The following is a 25,888-nucleotide window of genomic DNA, read 5'->3' on the forward strand; positions in this document are numbered from 1 at the left end:
ACAAAGATACGTGTAATAGAGACTTACTAGCAAACATTTACTGCTACTTCTGCGATGCCCTCTGCTCTAAGGGGAATCAGCCGCTCCCATCCTTTCCTCATTCCTCTTACAAACACATAATCTGTTTGCCACTGCGATCATGGCCTTTTTAATGCGCTCACTTTGTCACCGCTGCTGTCTGTTAGCAATAAAGGTGAGCACAATGAGACACAGGCCGAGCACGTAAGGCGGACAGAGAAAGATGTCTGCAAAAATAAGCTCGGCATTTTAACTGCCCACAGCGGAACACCGGATCAATGAAACGGTTGGGACTTTTTAATTTGTTCCTGCTGTTGCCACTGAGCCACGGGAGATCCAGGAGGCACTTCTAATTATTGTCACTTATCTGGAGGCATACATCTCCACTAAGTGTCTCTATTATGGTTCTTATGCTGCTACTGTCCCAAAGGAGGAACTGCAGGTCATAGCACTCATGAGGTATTAGAAGAATCAGAAAAATCATATTTAAAAGTACACGGTGTATCGTTTTTTCAAGGCATGAACGCAGTCTATAATGAACTCTTCCTGTTCAAGGATACAGTATTGAATTTGATTTCAATTACATTTATTTTTGAAATCACAACAGCCGTCACCGTGTAGGGCTTATCCAAACACTGAAACATGGGTCAGTAATAGACAAGTAGATTCGCAGGAAACTTGCTATTGACCCATTATGAACCATTATGATGTTTGTAAGGTCTATCCTTGTTTGCTCTGTCTGTTGTGCTATTCATTGGTCTTCTAGCTAAATGTGCACAGTACACAAGAAATGGTAAACAAAAATGTAATAAAAAAAGTTTACTTCCCTCATACAACAGGTACTGAAGTATTTCTCCAGAACAGACCAACAAAAAAAGTTTAGTCTTTATAAAACTGATGGTGGTGGTTGAAAAAACACCAAAACATACTGAAAAAAAAAATAAAATCCAGTTGATAATATTGCTTTGAATCAAAGTTTAATATCAGTTGTGTGTAATTTGCAATGTCTGAGCAGGTTTACTCCATCAACACAAGCAAAGTCAACTAAGGTAGGTCTGGTCAAGCCTGGGTCACCTGATCCACACAGGTCGTCCCAGTGACATTGGGGGATGGGTAAAACGGTAAATAGTCACATTTATATAGTGATTTTCCACCTCAAAGTACATTACATCAAGGACCCATTCACCCATTCGCAACCATTCAGTGTACGCAGACAGGGTTTTTCAAGTGTTTTGCCAAAGAACAGAAGCACAGTATGTTGTTCGGAGCTGGAATGACGCCACCAACCTGTAGGTCCATGTATATGACCGCTCTACCAGTGATGTTTACGTTAAGAGTCGGATTTGAACTGTCGATATTCGGATCAAAGGATGAGCACTCTACCCACCGAGCTACTGCTGCCCCTAATGCAGAAGACAAACTTATTTTCCTACAGGTTCAACAAACTGTACCTTATCCTAAACTTAAACATTTGATCTTGATATTACATACGAGGTAATGCTACTGCCTGGACCGCTTTTGTCCCAAACCAAAAAGCTACACACACACACACACCCTGTACAGACATCTCCACTACATATACCACTGAGACCTGTCTGTTATCATTGTCCCAGTGCTTCTATAATCCCAAAGGATAGCCCTCTGCTGTCTTCATATTAGCTCCATCACAGAGACAGTCTGGCTAGCCGCTCGGGTGGACCAGAGGTGACTCCCATAGAGGTCAGGGTATTGACAGAGACACCCTGGTTGTCAGATACAGGCCAATGGGTGACCTACTCTCTCGAGGTTTTATTGAGAGCCGGGAGGCAAGAGACCGATATCACACGGCCAACTCCGGAGTGATGCGGTAGAAAATGCACTAAAGCATCAATCAGGCTTTAAATGTGACAGTAGCAATTCCAGATGCTTTCGCTCAGACACTCGCTCCATAAAAGGTCCATCTCGCCAAATGTGGAGAAGGAAGCATCCAGGTGCTGTAGTGATAGCTCATTATACGCACAATCTGTACAAGGCAAACGCGGCGATGTCATTTATACCTACTTCATTAAAACCCCCACAGCTTGTTATTATTCTGTCTGCGAGGAGAAGGAACTCAAAACGGAAAGACGGCAAAAAATGATCAATTTATTATGTGACTTGTAGTATTTGAAATTGGTTCTGGACTTATGAGAGGATTTAACCCATTTAAAATATTAGTCTTTCAATTATATAGACTACTGCAGCGTATATAGGGTTTGGGATTATAGCATTTTTAAACCAATGGGGATTGTAAGATGCTAAATGTTAAAATATAGTATTACAACTCTATGTGAAAAATGTATTTAGAACTACTGACCCAGTGGTTTATGGGGTGATTCCATGGCTTTTTTGTTTACTTTTTTACATTGTTTATGCTAATGTGTGGCTAAGGGCGGTTTTGCACTGCTGCCAAAAAACATGGCGGGTTTCCATGGTAACAGTTGTTTGTTTACATTTCATCTCAAGCTTTATTTTGTATTACAGTTGATATTATGCATCAGCTATAGTCACATAGCAAAGCAAGAGTTTTATTTAGCTAAAATTAAGAAAAGTATACCCTCAAGCATTCATGACCATGGTTCATCAAGTACAAAAACTGTGTGTGTTTCTTTTTTTTTTTTTTTGGAAATATATTTTGTATATATTTAAACCTCCAAGAAAATGCCGTAATGTGATGATAAACTGCTGACAAATTACAACAAATCTCATGATAAATAGCAGGCCAGTCAACAGAAAGAAGAAGCCTCACATGGGACACCCTCTAATATAAATTAATAGGAGGAGTGTCCAGTTCTGGGACCCTCAGACCCTAGAGCCCGGGACAACAGACCCCTTTGTCCCACCCTCCCCCCGTCGACTCCCCTGATAAAGTGAAGCATAAATGGCAGATAAGGTAGATCAGAATGGTTTTTTACCCCATCAAAAGCAGAATTTCAAAATGGGGTCAGTTGTTTTCTGGAGGACACACGTTTGATTCCAGGAAACAGCTTACATCATCAGCTCCTCTCCCCCTGAGCGTACTCTGTCTGTGTGATGAACTGCTTTATAATATAATAGGCTCCTGATCATGTTCATTACACCCCGAGTTCACAGGAAGCAAAGCTTTGCTGGTTGTTCATTTGAATAGGCCAGTGATGTCTATATTAAAGTGGCCAGTTCCCCTTAGGCAGGACCCCACAACACCAACGGGATATGAAGAGAATGAATTTTATGGAGCTAAATATCATATTAATAAATATCCTCCCCCTCTGGCCCACGCTGTTATTCAAAACATAATTCTAAACACAGTATTTTGGGGTCTGCAATAGACCAACTTGTGGTGCTACTTACAATTGTGGTTTGCTACGGTTCCTAACTTCATTTTAGCATCCATCTAGCCGAAATAAGAAGCAATTCACCATGGTCAGGGAAAGCACATTATTTTTGGGAGAAATCCTTCCCAGAAAAAAAGTATGTTTTGTACCAGTACTCATAAGAAAAATGGTTGGGGACCACTGTTCAATAACAAGTCATTGTCAATGCACACATGCACTCAGCAGCATTTGTAAAACACATCACTACTTTATGGCCATCACTACTTTATGGCCAGAAATAGTTTTTTCCCAGTGCACATTAAACCCTCACTCTAACCACAGAGTAATTCAATAACATTGTTGTAGGTGTTGTCAGTGCCACCTTTGGGTGTCCCTGTCCCGTTGGTGACAAGGCAGTCACGACTTAACTCTCTTACATGCAGGCTAACAGGCCTATTTGACATTCTGTGAGGTTACACTCCATCCCCAGAGCGATGTAGGGAGGAAAATGGGGGCAGACAGGTAGCATATTTTGCTCTGAGCTGCGCGGTCACTGTGTAACCCTTTGTCGAGGACAGCGCTGGAGGCATCCAGACGTATCTCCGATCTCAGGGTGACCTCCACTCATCACAACGGAAAAAATATATGTGGAATACCAAACAGACAATTGGTCTTATCACGCATCACAGCCCTTTACTTTATATGTTTTGGAAAAAGAAGATTTTAGGAAGGAAATTGTGCATCTGCAAATGTTCAAGGTCATGATATTTGCTTAGATATTTGTTTAGCTGAAACATGAGCATGGATGTTTTTCTTACCTAAAACTGGTAATATTAGATTAGATTACATAACATTAATCACCCTTGAAAACAAATTGATCTAAATTCAGGAGGCTAATTTCAGTGACTGAAAAATATGATTTCTTTGAATATCACCAGGGAAACTGAATAATTTAGTTCAAATGCATTTTGTGTTTTATGAGGAGGGTGTCAGACAATCCTACTATCTGTGAATGTATTCTCCAGCACTACTTCAGAATATTCTGTTACCTCAAAGCCATACTCTGTTTTAGATTCAAACACCAAATTTGCCTTTTGTAAGATCCCTGACCAATTTGGCTCTTCTGCCCTCTACCACCGTCTCTTCATCTTGAATAGTGCGTCTTGTAATGTGATCTGAGGGCTAGCATTGCAATGAATACACAAACAAACAAACAACACAAAAGTTCTCTTATGTATTCACAAAAAACAGAATCTTAAATAAAGCTACAGACATGAAGTGAACACAGCTTTGTACTTTAGGCTATGTGTCCTGTGCTATTCTGACACCACTCTATAGTTATTGTTTAGTGGGTTTGTTGTTGTTTTTTTCCCAAAAGGTTGTGTAGAGGTCACGGAAGGAATTACATTATTTATTTACTTATTTTTGGCTAGACTGAGCACCACTGCAAAACATGGTTAGCCTCACTGTCATAAAAAATACATAGGAGTACATTTCAAATTTTCAAACTCTATTTCGAAACAAAAAAAATAGACTTTATACTCAATACTGAAAGGATTGAAAGGAACACAACTCAACATTCATGCCCACATCTGGCATTGCAACATTACGTCAACTGCCTTGGTGGAGTCTTGCTCATTTCATGTAGTTTTTTGTTTTTTTACTCTGGATGGTTTCCAATCTAGCCTCAAGTCAAAACTATAATGACATCTCGTCTCACCCTGACCTGATTTCTCTGTTACATATGAATGATGCTTCAAATAACATTTTAATGTGTTTTCCTGCATCTCCCTCGACATCGTTAGTAAACATTACATAAATATTACAGAAAGTGGACCAGGAATATGAAATATAGGCCGTATGTTTGGTTTGGGTTTTCATGGAGAGGATTTATAATATCTGAAGTTTGCATGATGAGGTCCAAAGAGCAGAGTGTACATTTATATACTGGAGATGTACATTATAAAGGAACGCAGTACTGGAGATGGGTAAAGATATTCTTAAATGTGAGTGTTAAATGACGGTAATCATCAGTGAAAAGGAAGGAGCTTAAAGTCTGAAAAGATCATGAGAGCTATAGGGTGCCACAGTTTAGATAGTGCAGCCTTTACCCAGTGTTTTATTTTCAATTTGGACACAATGATATAGAATAGACTCGTAGGGGTGTCAAACTCAATTTCACCAAGGGCCAATTTGCATAAATGTAAAAAAAATATGACTGTGTAAGTGCCTATCTTCTGATAAACTGACATTTTAAGACAGTCACACATTTTAATTTACCTTGTCGTGGCCACATAAAATGACATGGCGGGCTAGATTTCGCCCCTGGGCCTTCAGTTTGACACATGTGGAATAGAGAGTGAAGTAATAGAAAACTAACGGTGCAAAATGGTTTTCTACCTTTTGGCTCAAGCTTGTGTTATGGTTTGTTCTGTCCAACATGCTGCTGTGGCATATGTAGGATTTTCTTAAATATTTTTATAAACTTGACCAAATTTGTTAGATATTAAAGCAACACAGTGTAACTTTTTCGAGGTGGCATGTCCCCTGCACGATTCCATGAAAATAGAAAGTTTAAACTGTACTTCAGAACATTCTCCATTGAGATAGATAAGCCATACTATGGAATATTACAGTCAAAGGAACAACATTTCTATGGAAACAAGCAGGAACAGAACAAGCTCCAGGCCAAGTTAGAGTCACGTTTGCGGAGATGCAAGCCTGCAAACAGTAAGAACCAGTGATGGAAGAAGTGCTTGATTTTGTTACTTAAGTAAAAATACAGATACCAGGGCAAAAGATAGTTAAGTAAAAGTAAAAGTATCTCATGGAAAAATATACTTAAGTCTTAAAGTACCTAATACACATTTGGGCTGAAATGTGTTTATTAGAAACAATTGATTTTTTTTTTTCTTAGCTGTTTTTATTTGTATACTTTTGTTTGCTCAAATTATTAAAGTGTTAAAAATAAACCTTCAGCCTTTTCAGCAGATCTCAAACAACCAAAAAATACCTTTACTTTTCAGTCCTGTTCAAAAATGTATGGGAGTAGAAAGTACAGATGCCTTCTCTCAAATGTAGTGAAGTAAAAGTAAAAAGCAACCACTTTAAAGTTTACTTAAGTAACGTACACATACCTAAAATTTGTTTAAGTATAGTACTGTATTACTTACTTTGTTACGTCCCCCCACTGGTAAGGACACATGTGTTTCTGTGTCAGAGCAATCAAATCATCTAAACATTTTGATTACATTTTTGGCCTGCTCGTCTCCATGGAGAGCAGCATTATATATTTAAGTAATATAATGTTTTAACGAGGAATGACGGCACGTTACTGCTTCAAACTGTGTTCTCTGTAAAGAAAAATAAACTCACTGTTAGCCGTTTTGAGGCATCCACTTCGATCATGCCCCTGAGCAGGTTCTGACAGTCTGGAGGAATGAAGTGTGGCATGTGAAACACCCCCAACTTCACCTTCTCCAGCAAATTTCTCAAGTTGTCATCATCGAACGGCAACGCTCCCTGAAACGTTAAATACGTAAGACAAATAAACACAACGTAGAAGAACACGGTTAAAACAGTTAACACGAGTAACAAGGCTTAAAAGCAACCCCCATTTTGTGTCTTAATCTTGTTAAAACCATCTCTGAAGTAGCTCGACTCCCTAATTAGTGTGTTGCCCTCAGCCGCTGCAAATAAATAATAAACAGCATAAGACAAAAATGTTTCTTTTTTTCTAATAATCGTCCCGTTTTCTAATTTACGTCCTTCATTTAGCATTCTCTCATCACAGCCATCCATCAGCGCACCCTGACACCTCACAGATGTGGCTGTTTGATGAATGACAAGCTCCACCGCGAGACAAGATGTACGAGGGGAAAGAAGGGAAAAAGAAGGAAAAAACTAAAACAGAAAAGAGAGAGAAACTGACAGGGAAATGGGAGAGGTACAGAGGCGAAAAAGCCTTGTGTAACAGATGATCTGAGCTGAGCCTAACTGCTGGGGAGTGCGCGCGTCTCCCACAATCAGACAAATTGTTATCTCGGAGCAGGCAGCAGGACCAAACAGGAAGAAGTGGAGGAAAAAAGAAAAAAAAAGTTTTGAATGAGAATGTATGCCAGGAGGGAAACTGCAAGAGCGAAAATTCACCATGTTATCTTGTAGAGAGAAGTGAGAGGGCAGTGTGATGGCAGAGTGGTTAGCACTTCTGCCTCACAGCAAAGAGGGAAAGGTGGATGACATAAAGTCTGTGTGGAGTCTGTAGGTTTTCTCTGTGTTTCTATTATTGTTGAAGAAACTAGATTAACCCATAAGGACGTGTGATGTAGCCTCGCTCTCCATCTGCACACCTACATACAAAGGTTTATGATTTAATTTTATTTATTTTTATTTTATTTTTTATTTATTTTATATTTATTTTCATTTCATTTAATTTAATTTTACATTTAGTTTTATTTCATTTTATTTTATAGTCATTTTTATTTTATTTTACATTAGATTTATTTTTTATTTTATTTTATTTTATATTTATTTATTTTTATTTTATTTATTTATTTATTTATTTTATTATTATTTTTTACAAATTGCCATCACTAAACAATACATTTTGGACCCAGGAACTTACAGCTTAATGTTTTCAAATATTAAATCTTTGTAACGTCCTGGAGGTAGGATGTCACCTGATTCCATGGAAATATAACACTAAATCCATACTTCGGAACATTCTTCATGGACATAGATATGTTTTAAGCCAATCTGTGAAGATTATAGCCAAAGGAGCAGCATTTCCATGGAAACAAGCAAGAACCAGCCCTCCTCCAGGACAAATAAGAGTCAGGTTTGTGGAAACGGAAGCCAGCTCACAGTAAGGGTTTTTCCACCTTTTTCTGTGCAATAAACAAAACCAAAACAAAAAAATATACCTAATCTTCGCTAAAAGGTTACATACTGTGGCTTTAAGTTAAAAAACGTCAGTATTAGTTAAACTTTCTCTGTAGAAGAAAACCAAACAACCCTCTTCCAAGTTGACACGCAATTGAGAAAGTGTGCACCCCGTGGTCAAAAAACGTTGTATATTTTGGGTGCTTTCCTTTTTCTCTTTGAATTATTCATGGGACAGCCGTGAGTGGGACTATAGCCCAGCTGCTGCAGAAACAAAGCTGCAGGGCTAAACCGCACAGGTAATGTAGACTCCATTATGGATCCTGAGCCCGCTACACCACAATGAATAAAGCAGGATGTGTTGTCTGATCTTTTATCGTGCTACAGTGAGCAGCTCCGGGGCACCGTATGGGTTTTACACGGACTGTGGGAATTTAAAGAAAAGGGAAGTTGTTTTAGTCAATGCACTTTTAAAGCCCCGTTGACTGTTACAATAGGACAGTGTTTCTCAGACTCGATGGTCTCTGGTGGGACGAGGGCTCCACTGATGTTTAAGTGTGTGTTTTGTTTAGAGGCAGATTAATCAGAATGAATAGATGGATAAATGGATGGATGAATGGATATAGATAGAAACAGATAGACAGACAGATAGAGAGAGAGATATACAAATAGACAGATATAGGTAGATAGATATAGACATAGATGGATATAGATAGAAATAGACAGATATAGATAAATAGATATAGATACAGAGAGCTAGAGAAAGATATAGATATAAATATCAATTGAAATAGATAGAAATAGACAAATATAGATACAGATAGATACAAATAGAGAGAGAGACAGACAGAGAACGAGAAAGACAGAAAGAGAGAGACAGACAGAGAGAGAGAGACAGACAAAGAGAGAGAGAGAGACAGAGAGCGAGAAAGAGAGAGAGACAGAGCGAGAAAGAAAGAGACAGGAGAGAGACAGAGAGACAGAGCGAGAAAGAGAGAGACAGAGAGAGACAGAGCGAGAAAGAGAGACAGAGAGAGACAGAGAGAGACAGAGAGTGAAAAAGAAAGAGACAGAGCGAGAAAGAGAGACAGAGAGAGACAGAGAGAGACAGAGAGTGAAAAAGAAAGAGACAGAGTGAGAAAGAGAGACAGAGAGTGAGAAAGAAAGAGTCACAGAGAGAGAGACAGAGAGCAAGAAGGAGAGAGAGACAAAAAGAGAGAGACAGGGTGAGAGAGACAGACAGATAGATCGATAGGGATAGATATAAATATATAGAGATAGATAAGATACAGAGATATAGATCGATGTAAAGAGATAGAAATAGACAAATATAGGTAGATAGATATAGATACATATAGATAGATAGATATAGATAAATAGATAGAGCTATACATAGATACAGAGAGAAAGATATACAAAAATATAGATAGATATAGATAGGTATAAATAGATAGAGACAGAGATATAGATAGACAGATATAGACAGATAAACCTGTAATTCATTTTCCACAGACACTGTCAAGTACATGTTTTTTACTCGTTTAGGTTACCGGTAATCATTTGGAGCTACCTTTTCCATGGTTTAGATCTGGTAGTACGGAAAGCCAAATTTTATCTACTTGGTTTGAACATTTTGAAACCATATAGATTATTCTGGAAGATGTCATAAGATTCAAGAAAACAATTAAATCTCTTGCTTCCCCACTATTAGGTTGCCAGAAGACGTGTTTCTAGGTATAAGCAGATAAGCAGCAGGACCAACCAACAGGGAGCCCCAAGGGATTACATAATATTTCACAGTCAATATGTATGTGACTGTGAAATATTTGAATAGATTATTAAAATAGGAATCTGTTTAAGCCTGTCGCAATAACACATTTTAAAGCACGATCTATTGCTACCATAGACTGTATATAAATGGACGTAGCTAACACGCTAGCTGGCGGGAGCAGTCCAAATAGGAAGTGAGCATGGACGCACTTCCGGCTCCATCGATTCTGGCTCCAATTCACTTTACATTGAAAAACTATCACCCCTCTTTCTGTAACTGCTGCTGTCAGACTCATTATTTTGGTCTTAAAATGTCCGTATTAACCCGCTCTTTTTTCTAAGTCTGTAGCCTTTGTTTGGAGTTTTTGAATCCGTGTTTTAATATTCAGGACGCTGTGTGTACTGACTGTTAAGAATACTCACCTTTCACCCTAAAAACAATCATCTTCAAAATATTACATCGGCCCAAACGCCAGTGTAAATCCACATGACGCTTACCACCAAGAGGGCAAACAGAATGACTCCACAGCTCCACACATCTGCCTTCCTCCCGTCGTACTTCTCTCCCTGCGGGCAACACAAAGCACACAGTTTTGTCCGTCAAACCAAAGTACAGCGAAAAGTAAATTAATTTTACAAAGTGAATTATGGAACTCACCCTGATGACTTCTGGACAGGCGTAGTGCGGAGATCTGTGAAATAGAAAGAGGACGTCATAAATTATATCAAGAATTTTATATTGTTTGAGTTAATAAGTTCAGACAAGGTATACTCCACTGCATAAAAGAACAATTTAGGAGTGCCGTAAATGTGTCCGGGGAGCGTAGATCAAGATGTCCGGAAGTTGTGAGCGTGTCCTCCCACTCTGCTCACTCAAGGGCGCCTCCTTCCTCCCCCTCTCCCTCCTTCCCTCCCTCCCACAGTATATTTGCACCGCATGGCAGACTGACAACCCAGGCCCGGTGACTACGCTGACAACCAGATTGACATCAATATCACCCTGAGATTTACGGTTTGAGCGGTGACTGGTGAGCTTCAAAGATCAGCGGATGTCAGGGAGGAGGGGTGTGATACTGGTGGCAGGGCTGACAAATCGATTGAGAAAGAAACACTTGCTGACAACATTTTACAGTCGTTTTTCATGTTTTGCTGTGCGACAATGAGCTATTTTGGAAGTTTTTGTTGATTTAGATGGGAGCTTCATTAACAGGTTGCTAGCATGCAGGTGGGAGAATGGGTCAAATGCAGAGGACACCGTGTGGTAATTGTTGACCTACTTTGGCAATATCAAAACTGGGGTACCAATTTTTTCATGTAAAGAGCAAAATAACATGTTTTTTTCACCAATTGAGCAGTACTTTGTGATGTTTTGGAGGCAGGATGTGTTCAAGATTTTGTGAGAGCTACAGCAGTAATTTGGAGTTGTGGGTTGCAGTTTAAATACTGCAGTGGTGGAAAGTAACAAAGTAAAAGTAAAGTAGTTTACAGTGGATACTTCTTAATTTTACTTCACTACATTTGAGAGCAACTATCTACTTTCTACTCCACTACATTTTTAGACAGGACTCAAAGTAAAAAGTACTTTTCATATGATTTGTGGGGTTATTTTTACCGTGTTTGTGGCAACATCCTGACTAAAGTTTTCGAGTTCAAGCTTCGGGTTTGAGCAAAAGTAAATACACAAAATTCATAAGAAAAGTTAAGAAGTTGATTCGTATTGCAACTGTTGACCAAAATATGTGTAATTTTTTTATCAATATAATACATTTAACACTTAAATTAACAACACTTGTGTGAAATACTTTTACTTTTAACAGTTTTACATTACATTTTTAAACAGATACTTAAATACTTTTACTCAAATAGATTTTTTCATGTGATACTTTTGCTTGAGTAATTTTTTTTACCTCTGTATCTGTACTTTAACGAGAAACAAACCTGAGTATTACACAGATTGAAACTCTCCTCTGATCTGGTATTGGTAGCTTACATGGTATTTTTGACATATATTTGAGTACTTTTAACTGTGGAAACGTGGAATGTAATATTTTTAAATGAAATAATGGGAGAACGCATGGTTTGACTGTGAATGGATGGATACTTGGATGTATTTTAATTGTTTGGACTGCAGATAGAAACTGGCTTTTGCTAAGTCTGGTGTAAATCATCTCTTCTTTTATGAGATTAATGTGTTTGCACGTGATTCTTGTTAAAACAAACCAATAAACTAAACTAAACTACTTCATCCACCACTGTTAAATACGTATTTTCTCCTTTCACAGTTTGAAAATCAGGTTCTGCAGCTTTGAAAGTGAGACATTTTTATCTTCTGGATTTATTTAAATACTGGATAATACTTTATAATAACTACAAAAGCACAAAGAAAACCAAACACTGCAGTATCAGTTAAAATCCCAATATAAACTTTTCTTTTTTGTATTTAATCGTCTTAACAACAAAACAATAATGCATGTAAGTCAGCACTGATATAAGAAAGACCTTACTCCACCAAACCCTTTATGTGTAAAAGTGCCTGTTTGAGTGGCACTTTTACAATGTCTTGCACGGTCTAATGAAGCTTCATGGGCGGATGCTTACGTCATGTGACAGGAAACACGAGGCAGATCCGTCGGCCTGTGCGGAGGTCCTGCACCTGTCCCTGCCTCTAAACCTCACATAATGGTGGGATACGTATCACTAATGAGGCTTTACCTAAGGTGTGTAAACATGCCGGCCATTAGCTCAGGCTGTCTCGTGCGCTCATGAATACCACCCCTGATGTCTCCGCTCTTCTCCCAAGGCTGTCAAAATACTAGCCCATAACAAACACACCAACAGGGCAAGTTCAAGCGTGAGCCCGAGCAAATAAGCCCCTCCTGATTGCATGTGTCCCGGTGCATTATGCAGATGAGTGCGGACGAAGAGGACGAGATGCCAGAGACGGCTGCTAGCGGCGGCTTCTCATCTCCGCACTCGGATCCTGCATCATTAGAAACAAATTATGTGTAGATACTAAAGTTAGCGGATGGAGGGAACGCACAGATCCTAGTTCTAATTTATCAGGATTACAAATTGAATTAGTCAGCCACATCTGCAGTGCACTCGGAAATAAACTACAAGTGACACCTAATCTATGTGTGGAATCAAAGTAAGTATACAACGTCGCAATAAAAGACCACTATGAGACTGTGCTTGTTAAATCGCCTCAAAATAGCGAAGGAGTATACCAAATTTAAACAGGTTTTACAAATTCAAATTATTAGAAATATTAATAAGACTGAAAGCATTCTGCCAAAGTGCATTTTGTTGTGCTTGCTCCCAATACAATTCCCCGCTGTAGTCCCCTTATGAAGTGTGCTATTGTCCATCCATCCATCCATTTTCTTCCGCTTATCCGGGGCCGGGTCGCGGGGGCAGCAGTCTAAGCAGGGACTCCCAGACTTCCCTCACCCCGGACACGTCCTCCAGCTCCTCCGGTGGGACCCCAAGGCGTTCCCAGGCCAGCCGAGAGACATAGTCCCTCCAGCGTGTCCTGGGTCTTCCCCGGGGCCTCCTCCCGGTGGGACATGCCCAGAACACCTCCCTAGGGAGGCGTCCAGGAGGCATCCTAAGCAGATGCCCGAGCCACCTCAGCTGGTTCCTCTCAACGTGTAGGAGCAGCGGCTCTACTCCGAGCTCCTCCCGTGTGACCGAGCTCCTCACCCTATCCCTAAGGGTGCGCCCGGCCACTCTGCGGAGGAAGCCCATTTCAGCCGCTTGTATCCGCGATCTTGTCCTTTCGGTCATTACCCAAAGCTCATGACCATAGGTGAGGGTAGGAACGTAGATTGACCGGTAAATCGAGAGCTTCGCCTTCCGGCTCAGCTCCTTCTTTACCACAACGGACCGATACAGCGACCGCATCACTGCAGACGCTGCACCGATCCGCCTGTCAATCTCACGCTCCATCCTTCCCTCACTCGTGAACAAGACCCCGAGATACTTGAACTCCTCCACTTGGGGCAGAGACTCACCACCCACCCGGAGAGAGCAAACCACCTTTTTCCGGTCGAGAACCATGGCCTCGGATTTGGAGGAGCTGATTCTCATCCCAGCCGCTTCACACTCGGCTGCAAACCGCCCCAGTGCCTGCTGCAGGTCCTGGCTCGAAGAAGCCATCAGGACAACATCATCTGCAAACAGCAGAGATGAAATCCTGTGGTTCCCAAACCAGGCCCCCTCCGGCCCCTGGCTGCGCCTAGAAATTCTGTCCATAAATATAATGAACAGAACCGGTGACAAAGGGCAGCCCTGGCGGAGTCCAACATGCACTGGGAACAGGTCTGACTTACTGCCGGCAATGCGAACACAGCTCCTGCTCCGGTCATACAGGGACCGGACAGCCCTTAGCAAAGAGCCCCGGACCCCATACTCCCAGAGCACCCCCCAAAGGACACCACGAGGGACACGGTCGAATGCCTTCTCCAGATCCACAAAACACATGTGGACTGGTTGGGCATACTCCCATGAGCCCTCGAGGACCCGATGGAGAGTATAGAGCTGGTCCAGTGTTCCACGACCAGGACGAAAACCACACTGCTCCTCCTGAATCCGAGGTTCGACTATCGGTCGGATTCTCCTCTCCAGCACCCTGGAATAGACCTTACCGGGAAAGCTGAGGAGTGTGATTCCCCTGTAATTGGAACACACCCTCCGGTCCCCCTTCTTATACAGAGGGACCACCACCCCGGTCTGCCATTCCACAGGTACTGTCCCCGACCGCCACGCGATGTTGCAGAGACGTGTCAGCCAAGACAGTCCCACAACATCCAGAGACTTGAGGTACTCAGGACGGATCTCATCCACCCCCGGAGCCTTGCCACCGAGGAGCTTGCCAACCACCTCAGTGACTTCAGCCAGGGTGATGGACGAGTCCGCCCCTGGGTCCCCAGTTTCTGCTTCCTCCTCGGAAGACGTGACAGTGGGATTGAGGAGATCCTCAAAGTATTCCTTCCACCGCCCGACAACATCCCCAGTCGAGGTCAGCAGCTCTCCACCCGCACTGTAAACAGTGTTGGTGAAGCACTGCTTTCCCCTCCTGAGGCGTCGGACGGTTTGCCAGAATCTCTTTGAGGCCGTCCGATAGTCCTCCTCCATGGCCTCCCCGAACTCCTCCCAACCCCGAGTTTTTGCCTCTGTGACTGCCCGAGCCGCGGCACGCTTGGCCTGCCGGTACTCATCAGCTGCCTCAGGAGTCCCACGAGCCAACAAGGCTCGATAGGACTCCTTCTTCAGCTTGACGGCATCCCTTACTTCCGGTGTCCACCACCGGGTTCGGGGATTGCCGCCGCGACAAGCACCACAGACCTTACGACCACAGCTACGAGCAGCCGCATCAACAATAGAGGTGGAGAACATGGCCCACTCGGAGTCCATGTCTCCAACCTCCCCCGGGATCAGGGAGAAGCTCTCCCGGAGGTGGGAGTTGAAGACCCCCCTGACAGAGGGCTCCGCCAGACGTTCCCAGCAGACCCTCACAATACGCTTGGGCCTGCCAGGTCTGTCCGGCTTCCTCCTCCGCCAGCGGATCCAACTCACCACCAGGTGGTGATCAGTTGACAGCTCAGCCCCTCTCTTCACCCGAGTGTCCAAGACACGCGGTCGGAGGTCAGATGACACGACAACAAAGTCGATCATCGACCTCCGACCTAGAGTGTCCTGGTGCCATGTGCACCGATGGACACCCTTGTGCTCGAACATGGTGTTTGTTATGGACAAGCTGTGACTAGCACAGAAGTCCAATAACAAAACACCGCTCGGGTTCAGATCGGGGAGGCCATTCCTCCCAATCACGCCCCTCCAAGTGTCACTGTCGTTACCCACATGGGCGTTGAAGTCCCCCAGGAGAACAACGGAGTCCCCGGTTGGTGCACTGTCTAGTACCCCTCCCAGGGACTCCAAGAAGGCCGGGTACTCTGCACTGCTGTTTGGCCCGTAGGCCGACACAACAGTGAGAGACCTGTCCCCGACCCGAAGGCGCAGGGACGCGACCCTCTCGTTCACCGGAGTGAACCCCAACACGCAGCGGCTGAGCTGTGGGGCAATGAGCAAGCCCACACCAGCTCGCCGCCGCTCCCCGCGGGCAACGCCAGAGAAATGGAGAGTCCAACCCCTCTCAAGAAGTTGGGTTCCAGAGCCCAAGCTGTGCGTGGAGGTGAGGCCGACTATATCTAGCCGGTAACGCTCAACCTCCCGCACAAGCTCAGGCTCCTTCCCCCCCAGCGAGGTGACATTCCATGTCCCCAGAGCTAGTCTCCATGTCCGGAGATCCGGTCGTCGAGGTCCCCGCCTTCGACTGCTACCCGGATCTCTCCGCACCCGCCCCTCATGGCTCCTCCCGCAGGTGGTGGGTCCACGGGAGGACGGCCCCACGTCGTTTCTTCGGGCTGGGCCCGACCGGGCCCCGTGGGGAAAGGCCCGGCCACCAGGCGCTCGCTGCCGAGCACCCACCCCAGGCCTGGCTCCAGGGTGGGGCCCCGGTAACGCCAGTCCGGGCGACGTAACTGGCCTTGTTCTTTTCTTCTTCATGTGTGCTATTGTGTTTTATTTATTTATTTGCAGCTTAGATTGAATTTGAATCATTTAGAGTTTAGTTTCTCTAATTAGATTTAATGTCAGGGTCATGTTGAAAAACAATTTGAATGCAATAACAAATGCAATAGCAAAAACAAACAAAAAAAACAAGAGATAAGTGCCATTTAAAAAAGTCAGCAGAGGCTTGCAGTTTGCTCTTTGTATAACATTTTTTTCAAGATATTATAACATCCCTCATTGATAAATTCCACTAGATATTATATTCATTGATAATACCTGTAGAAGAGGGTAACAAAAAGAAAAATACTTTTGGGGAATTTTTCAAAATGGAGATATCCGTTTTTGCAATTGAACTCTTTATAGGAAAAATAGACACCCTGAACCATGTTTTCAAGTTTCTTCATATGTTTTTTTGTCATTGTCTGACATGAAATCAGACTAACCTTTTCCTGTTTTAGGTCAATTAGGATGATGAAAATTACTTCTATTTGCTAAATGTCAGAATAATGAGACAGTTTTACATTACTTTGGCCATAATGAGTATTGTTTAGATGAAAAAGGGGAAACTTGCAAGCCTGAGAACACCATCTCAACTGTGAAATACGGGGGTGGCAGCATCATGTCGTGGGGGTGTTTTGCTGCAGGAGGGACTGGTGCGCATCAGAAAATAGATGGCATCATGGAAATCCTGCCAACTATTGTGAGAAGCTTGTGGAAGGATATCTAAAACGTTTGACTCCAGTCACAGTTTAAAGGCAATGGTACCAAACACGAAGGAATTATATGTAAACTTCTGACTTTGAAAAATGTGATAAAAAATCCTTCTCTCATTATTCTGGCATTTAGCAAATAGAAATAATTTTGGTAATCCTAATTGACCTAAAACAGGAAAATTTTAGTCTGATTTCATGTCAGACAGACAGAAAAAAAAGCATATGTGTCTTTTTATAAAGTATATGTAAGCTCCTGGTTTCAACTGTACATACAACACAGTAAACGTTACATGTTTTAACTGAATAAGAATGATTTATAAAGTGGCATCATTTCATTTTCAGATCCAGCCCAATCTTATGATCTGATTTACTAAAAATGTGGCAGCTACTTGCACTAGAACCCCACATACAGACATCGAATAGGAGAGATAAATAAGAAGCAAAGAGAGGCACTTGGTGATGACCGCTGTGAAAAATGCTCTCTTTTGAGGAACAGTTGTGCGTGGGTCGACACCACATCAGTCTCCTGCCCTGCTGTTTGCAAAAGCTCATTTAGCCTCTCAACCAGCACTCCTGATCACAGGGAGAGTAGAGTTCACTCATCCTCATGCATCATCTTTACTTTTTTGGACCAGAAAAGCATCTATAGATAAATGTGGGAAGGTGTATTCAAATGTAAGTGGGAGAAAAAACAGTTTATTTTATCATAATGAAAGTTTTTTGTGTTGGTTTTGAGCTCTTTGTCTGTTCAATCCTCACTGTTTTTTCTATTCTATGTTATATTATGTCATTAAAAGTCCTATATTACGCAAAATTGACTCATGTGATCTTGTTATAATGTTGTTACCTCCTCAAAAATATACCTGGAGTTTTGTTTTTTTCTTCATTCAGACATGTTTGAGTAATTATTATCAGCCAAATAATTCTAGTGAAGATGTATGGAGGTAACAAACAGCCTAAATATGCAGGATTTGTGTGTTAAACATGTGTGAATGAACCAAAACACAACTTTAGATATGTTTTTGATGAGGAAACAACAGTATAACATGGACAGAAATAGTGTAATATGGGCCCTTTGTTGTATTTGCAGCACAACAAAGTCATCAACAAATATTTCTAAACCTACAACACTCTGAGCTGTGTATCTAAGGATCGCATTGAGCTGTTTGAAGAGACTCATTTAATTAGTGTTAGATTACAAGCTAAATACGTCTCAAATTTGACTAAAAAATGACGAATTTGTCAACGAAGCTGGAACAGAAACTCCCCAAAGACTTCGGCTAATTTCAAAAACCACCTGATTCAAGAGGAACTCGCTGAAGCACCATCTAAATGAAACAGCATCTTCAGACTTGGCATTTAAGTCGCATGATTGATCACAGTTGGTTAATGGAACGGGTAAATGAACACGCATCTGACACATGCAGTTTATTAAGTATGATTTAAGACTGCAGAAACATGTTCCATTGGGATGTTTAAAAATACGAAAATGAAACTAGAAATAAATGACTCTTGAAAGTAGTTTAACTTTGAGGAATTTTGTTAAGATAAACATTATAGCCTTGAGGATACAATTGGTAGAATTTAATTGGTAGATCAGGGAATAGAACTTTCAGCGAACTAGAAAATTTCAAGCACGATTTGAAGAAGTATGTTTTTGTTATGACAAGTTATGGCAAACATCTAGTTCTAGGATCAGACTTTAACGCAGAACTGTTATGCAAAATCAACTTTTCAAAGCTTTAAACCATGCTGCAGTTGTTTCCTCTTCTCATTTACCCTCTCGAAGTTGTTTTTGGAGTGATTTGTGCAATCTTTAATCACTTATTTTCAAGACGCCATATTGTGCTCTATCCCGTTTTTACTGCCACCAGCATACATTCTTCAATTTTATTTTCTTAATCGATGATACGTGCAGGATTCAGCAGCATCATATAGTGTTTTTGGTAGAAATGAAAAAGAAAAATCCACTGCTTGCTAGCGTGATCTGCAGCTGTCCATTGGAGGTGCTGAGTCTTTGTTGTGATGATGTTTACGCCAACATCAGCTCCAAGGGGCACCGCAATTTACTAACGCGGAAGTGAATTGACTTGTTAACTTTATTAATCCGTTTCTGATGAAAATTACGATTTAAAATGTGCAAATTATGACACAATGATCCATGGATGTCATAAATTATAACTATATAACAGACACAAACGCAGTAGGTCTTCGTTAAAAGGACTACGACTGTGCAATATGGGAAAAAAAATCATTTGTTCTCGGTTTTTGATTTGATTTCATTCTTTTTTTACAAGATCAAAACAAAAACGGCTTTCAGTTTTGAGTCCACGACCGAGACCGACGTTAATCAGTGCCATTACCCACACGAAAAATAGCCCAATTTATTCCTTAAAAGTCAGAACTCTCTGCTCCTATGACCTCTCGATTAAAAAGACCACAGCATCATTAACAATTACACCAGTACTAAATCTCACTCTCAATTAAAATGTGATTAATTGCCCAGCGCTACTAAGGACTGCTACTTTACACAGCTCAACCTTTGGGATAGGGGTCAAAATGTATCACAAGTCTGCAAGTCTTTCTCACCCAAATTGGCGCAGCTTGTCACCGCATGCCAGCTAATTTCCTCTCATCAATCATTACAACTGAACTAATCAAACAACAGCAAGGGGCGAGCTCACAGCTGGGCCACCGTGACACAGACAGATGGAGCGCTGGCTATGGGTGCTTATACTTGGCTCTATCTGTCAATAACCATGTCTATATGAATAAATACACATGATTAGCGTTCCCAGTACTCATATATACCTGGAGCGAATCTCTCCTCCACTCTGCTCCATTACCTGTGGCAAACTGAATACATTTGTGTCACCCCGGTACGTGGCAGGGAAGGACCAGATAAATGCGTTTAATTAAAAACTGTCATACGTGCACTTACGGGATGACCACACGAGCGTGAATAATCAGTATCCGCGTTCGTATGTATTTAGCGTTGGCATTTAGGAACGCAAACATCACCGGCGTGTGTGTTTTTATCAGATCCGTGACATCGCAGCTGAACGGGTGAAAAATAAAAAGAGAAGTGGAGAGAGATGGATAGAAAGAGAAAGAGATACCGCTGCATATCAACTCATCTTACACCTGCAACAAGTGCCTTCAGCAAAAGCGCACTGGGGAGCAATGGAGTGCACCTGGAGTAGATAGCGCAGTGCAAGTGGAGGATAAAAGCTGGCAAGTTGTAGTTGAGGAAAATACCACTTCTTCAGAGTTATGTAAATTCGGGTTTAAAAGTGCACTACATAAGTTTGATGGGAGGGTCTGCCACCTGTTTGTCTCCGTAGGGATGTAATTGCGTTGTCTGGAATTTTCCACAGTATGATACTACACTCGTCTAGCTCGATGGAGAAACCAAGTCAGATCTGTGGATAGGGGAGTGCGGGTCACAGTAAGTGCTGGTCACAGTGAGTATGCATGTTTTTTAAAGATATTTTTGAGCAATATTAACACCAGTAATAGAAAATACTTAGTACACATTGATTCATTCATTATTGCAGTAAGTAATTCTATTTTTGCGCTGTACTGAGATATAATACTCCCTACAACAGAAGCATAGCCAGACTGGACTGTCCTAGACTCAAATGGACAACAGGATCACAATCTCTGAAGAGAACATGTCTCCAGGTCCTTATACTGATGAACTATAACATCAGTTTGACCAGGGACGACAGGAGGAAATTAGCATCGGTGCTACAGCCTCGTACAAGGCATCTGTCCTGTTCAGGTGAAAGCATATTGTGTACTGTCCCTGTCTCATTAAATAAATTAGCTAAATAAAGAAAACTATGGTAGATAAACTTCTCCTGCGTTAGAATTAAAGCCGCATGTCTATTCTCTTCAACTCTCACGCTACTGCAATTTATTCTACAACACTATATGTTCTTTAGGCTTATACTAAAAACACTAAAAACACTTATACACTAAAACAATAAAGATATTTGTACTGTGTTCTTCTTACCAAAGCACAGATGACCACAGATTATATGAGGAGGCCAGTGCGTTGTACTGTGTGTGGAGGGAGATGGAGAGACAAACACGCAGCCTCTGGACAAAGGGACTGTAAGGTCAGGGGAACTAAGCTAAGAGCGTGTATTCAACAGTCTCTAATTTAAAAGCGATGATTCAGAGGAGTAATCTCGAGGGAATCAGGCCAGAACAGTGACAGATGTCAACATGTAAATCTGCTGGTAGTGATGAGTGTGTGAATGAGCTACAGGTGTCACTGCTGCTGCTGCTAGTCTGCAACTCAGATGTTTCATTTTCACTGTTAGTTTGATTTAGGGTTTATTGTTCTTTGATTGAACTTGTTTTAGCCCATATTTAATTATCATTTCACCCTGTTGTGTTAACTCTGGTTAGACTGAGTGTAGTCTTTCTAATATGGGTTTGGTGTTTGTTTTCTTCTAGTTTTGCCAAGGATTAAATAAGTATAACTGTAAAGACAAGCATAAATCTGACGTTAATAAAAAATTGTGTCATTTCAAATAGAAATCATTTTGCAAATTTGACTGATTTTACACCGAATTAGCATTTTACCATGTTACACACAACATTTTGAAGTTTTTCTCCCTTATGTCGGTCTCAGTAAAGATGAGAGTTAAAAAAAAAAGAGCGTTGTCTTAAATTAAATAATGACATTTTGTAATAAACAGACTTCCAACGCGACTGCAGCTGTGAGTAAATCTACTCCACACATTGCAGAATGGTTTAGGAGCGGCCGTGAGTTGCGGCAGATCATAAAAGTGGGCACCAGGAGAGAGGACAGTAATGTGTGCCCATGCCCTGGCCCCGCTCCCAGCCTTATATCACACACTGGACACCCCGCACTCCTGGTTTCAAATACTAACTTTGAGATCATGACACCTGCCACCGGGCCTGAGATCTTTACTCAAAAAACCCCATCATATTTTAGCTTTAAATGTGCGCTTCTTTTGTTCCTTATGGGCAAACATGCCACAGAAGATTGTACGATCACTTACCCGCAGCTGGTTTCCAAGAGACTGTCTCCAACCTGAAGGGACGCCATGCCAAAGTCTGCTATCCTGATGTTGTTCTTTTCATCTAGCAACAGGTTTTCTGGTTTCAGGTCCCGGTGGCTGCAAAACAGAGATACAAGATGTTAACAACCCACAGAGCAGAGCCTGACCCCAGGTTCTGAGACTGCTTCATGTTCTGTTAGCATTTAGCTTACAAAGAACTGTGTAAACAATTCAATGCACATCAGAGGGAGGAACAAGATGAGTGTGGACTATTATTGGTTTTCAGATTTTAGATTGTGATAATGTCATACTCCCAGATGGGGGACAAGAGCTAGTTTTTTCCTATTGATAAAAATGTACTTTGCAATATTCAAAAACTACGCGTACAAATGTTGAACCTGATGATTTCCAGCTCTGACTCGACCCAAGAACTTTCTGCATTACAACCTGCACTTTAACAATATTAATTTTTCCTGCCCCCCCCATCTGAATGAAATATTATTGGCCAATATAACGTTGTGATGTCACCTGAAATCCACCAATAGGAAGCTGGGAGGGACTCGCTGTGCGCTGGACGTTCTGTAAATTGCAGCTTCATTCACGGTATAAGTTTAATGGAGTCTCAATAATTCAGTTCAGTGAAGTTATTGATTTAGGATAGGCTTGAAAATTCCTTATTTGAAGCAGATAAAAGAGAAAAGTAATATTTAATGTTACACATGTTTCAAAATATGAGAAGCTGGCACCCTGTCTGCATCTCGAATGTAATGATTAAAGATTAAAGATTTTAACTAAAAGCTAGTAAACACCTGGCTTAACGTGTGGTCCCAATATAAAAATGTATTGAAAAGTATTCTTATAAAATCATTTTGTCTTACAGGTGAATTCTGTTCACACATTTGGTTGCACTAGTGTGTGGGATGTTGTATATTTGAGTAACTTTAAGTAAATTCGTAAATGAAAAACGGAACTTTCTTATGCAAACAAGACGCGGTTATTGTAGCCAGGACGGACAAAAAGGTCTGTTGTCCCAAGCCAGAGGGTCTTAGGAGCCTAGAAAGGGAACCCCTGCCTATTAATTTATATTAGAGGGGGGTCCGTTTAAGCTTTCTTGCCCCAGGCCCCCAAATCTCTGTTGATGGACCTGATTGTAGCCATGTCATTGGGCTAAAAAACACTGAAATTATTTAAATTCCACACACCATATGAACACTGTAGCACCTGTGCCACTTCTCTTTGGTCTGCCTGTGCTTAAACAAGGGCCTCCCAACTTAATCGCTCGCTGTATGAGGAGTGACAACCCCCCACGGTCGCCCCCCTCTCGCCCCTCTATGGTTTCCTTCCTCTCATCTGCCAGACATGTAGCCACCAGCGAACATCATTGCTCAGGGCCCGCGGAGGGTGAGGTAGTGTTCATTAGCTGCCACTCATTACCAGCAAACGCAGCGAGGGGCACCAGTATCCAGCCGGCACCGTGTCCCGCCTTTAAAGGTGCAGAGGGGGGTGGTCTTTATCCTATCATGCATATAACAGCTGTATCGGGGTTAGCAGTTAGCATTAGCAGGAGCTGAGACTGGTGTCAAACTGTGTGCAGCTTTATCTGATGGTCAATGGAGTGGTGGAGTACAGGTTAGATAAAATAATTAGATAAAAGACACAGTTTTGAATGAATAGTTGTTATTAGATTGAATTTTATCAGTTTTTTTGACCAAACAGTAGCTCAGTTGGTAGCTTGTTTGTCCACTGATTTAAAGGTTGGCAGCTCAAATCCCACTTTCGACATAAACATTATTGGTTTCAGAGGTCAGATCTACTAACACGCAGGTTGAATCCTGTCGTTGTGTCCTAGGGCAAGACACTTAACTCACTTCCACAGTCTAGTAGTAAGTAAACTTAAGGTAAAAGTAACATTACAATTTTCGACTCTTTTTTTTTGGTCATTTTGATAATCAGCTTCAGCGAACAAACAAATATTTATTCCTGATTTTGACACCAGCTGCTAAAAAGGAAATAACAAAACCCTGGCTTCTTCCTGAGACCCCACAAGCTCAGAGTGGATAAACATTGTGAATGATATACATGTAATGGACGCAATCACCTTCTCGATTCGTCTCAAGAAACCCGTTTTCATTAAATTATGGTCTAACTGGGTTAAATATATTAAGCCTTTACAGACAGACTTTGTGGAGATCCAGCCCAACTTTGTACTTAATTTTCCTTTTTTATTTATTATACGGGTCTAGTTAAAGTGCGCTGTTACTGTTGTTCTCTCTCTCCCTTTGTAAAAAATAAAAAAAGACACTTAACTCACCTTGCCTCTCAATGTCAGTGTCTTGAAGGTGGAAAAGTACTATATAAAAAAAAATGACCCTAGGCTATACTCCCCCTGAGGTAGCCCTGACTAAACTTAGCTCCCCAATGGCACTGAAGTATGGATCAAATGCAAAGTATACATTTACATAAGAGCGCTTAAAATAGAGCTGTGTAAATACAAGATTACTGTATTTTCTGAAACAAATGGTCCCCGGCAGGAAATAGGATGCAACTGTCTGCCTTCTGTTTTTGCTGTTATGAACACAATCAGTGACATATGTAGATCATCATCTTAGATTTTGTTCATTGTCAGCTGCAATCTTGATCTAAAAATCAGACTCTCTGACTTCCCCATAGATTGACAAGCAGTAGATTTCCATTTACATATTTTTATTGCTGGTGTATGTCCCTTATTTTTGTAATAATCGGTAGTACGCACATAGCGGTGGGCGGAGACAGGGGGTAGATGTAAACCTACAATTTCAGAGCACAAGCTTTGACTGAAGGATAATACAGGATAACTCAAACTTGCCGGAATCAATCAAACTTAAGATTTCTTCAGATTTCTACAAATTCATCATTATATATCAAGCTTCATTCCAAAAGATAAAAATGTTTTTGAAATACCTATATTGAAGATCTTTATTAAGACATATCAGGATGATTCGGGCTTGAAACTGATTTGTAGATTATATAAGGATTTTTAGGACATTAAAATCTCAAACACAGATTATATTAAACAAAAATTAATGGAGATGTTTTGGATGGTGCCTCAGCAGATACTTTATTCAGGCTCGTCAGGTTGTTGGAGGAACTGTGGTGTTCAGGGAGCAAATCATTTTCATGTGTTTTGGGCATGTCCAGTGATAAAGAATTTCTGGATCTTCAATCAGAGTTAATAGATAGGTAATATTTAATTTACAAGTGCCTTTAAATTGGGACGAATTATTATTTGGACTCTTGTATTCTGTGGACAAAAGCTCTATGATGGGACGTCTGTTTGGAATGTTGAATTTAGCGGCTCGAAAGTCAATAACTAAAAAATGATTAAAGGCGGACCTCCCCACCCTGGACAATTGGCACAACCTGGAATACTCAATCTTTGTAATGAAACGGATTACGATGTACAACAGACTTCAAAAGGACAAATTTGACAAGATATGGAAGAAATGGAAATGTTATATTCTGCTTAGAAGACCAGAATTCGTCTGATCCTGTGACTGTTGGTTATGTGAGATTGTAACTGTACACCCACTTTTTGTTTCTTTTG

General features: G+C 41.3%; 1 protein-coding gene across 2 annotated transcripts in view; it reads right to left on the reverse strand.

Annotated features, from left to right (window-relative positions):
- LOC117372256 (serine/threonine-protein kinase BRSK2) overlaps positions 1–25,888 on the reverse strand; it is a 240,108-nt gene that overhangs the window by 39,903 nt on the left and 174,317 nt on the right. For both annotated transcript variants that reach the window (XM_033968031.2, XM_033968030.2), the window contains exons 5-8: positions 22,306–22,422; positions 10,639–10,672; positions 10,479–10,547; positions 6,705–6,851 (exon numbers count right to left, since the gene is read on the reverse strand). In XM_033968031.2, the coding sequence (XP_033823922.1) occupies positions 6,705–6,851; positions 10,479–10,547; positions 10,639–10,672; positions 22,306–22,422 (367 nt within the window). The remainder of the gene's footprint in view (positions 1–6,704; positions 6,852–10,478; positions 10,548–10,638; positions 10,673–22,305; positions 22,423–25,888) is intronic.

Source organism: Periophthalmus magnuspinnatus, chromosome 6 (genome assembly GCF_009829125.3).
Source record: "Periophthalmus magnuspinnatus isolate fPerMag1 chromosome 6, fPerMag1.2.pri, whole genome shotgun sequence".
In the NCBI taxonomy this organism is placed as follows: domain Eukaryota; kingdom Metazoa; phylum Chordata; class Actinopteri; order Gobiiformes; family Gobiidae; genus Periophthalmus; species Periophthalmus magnuspinnatus.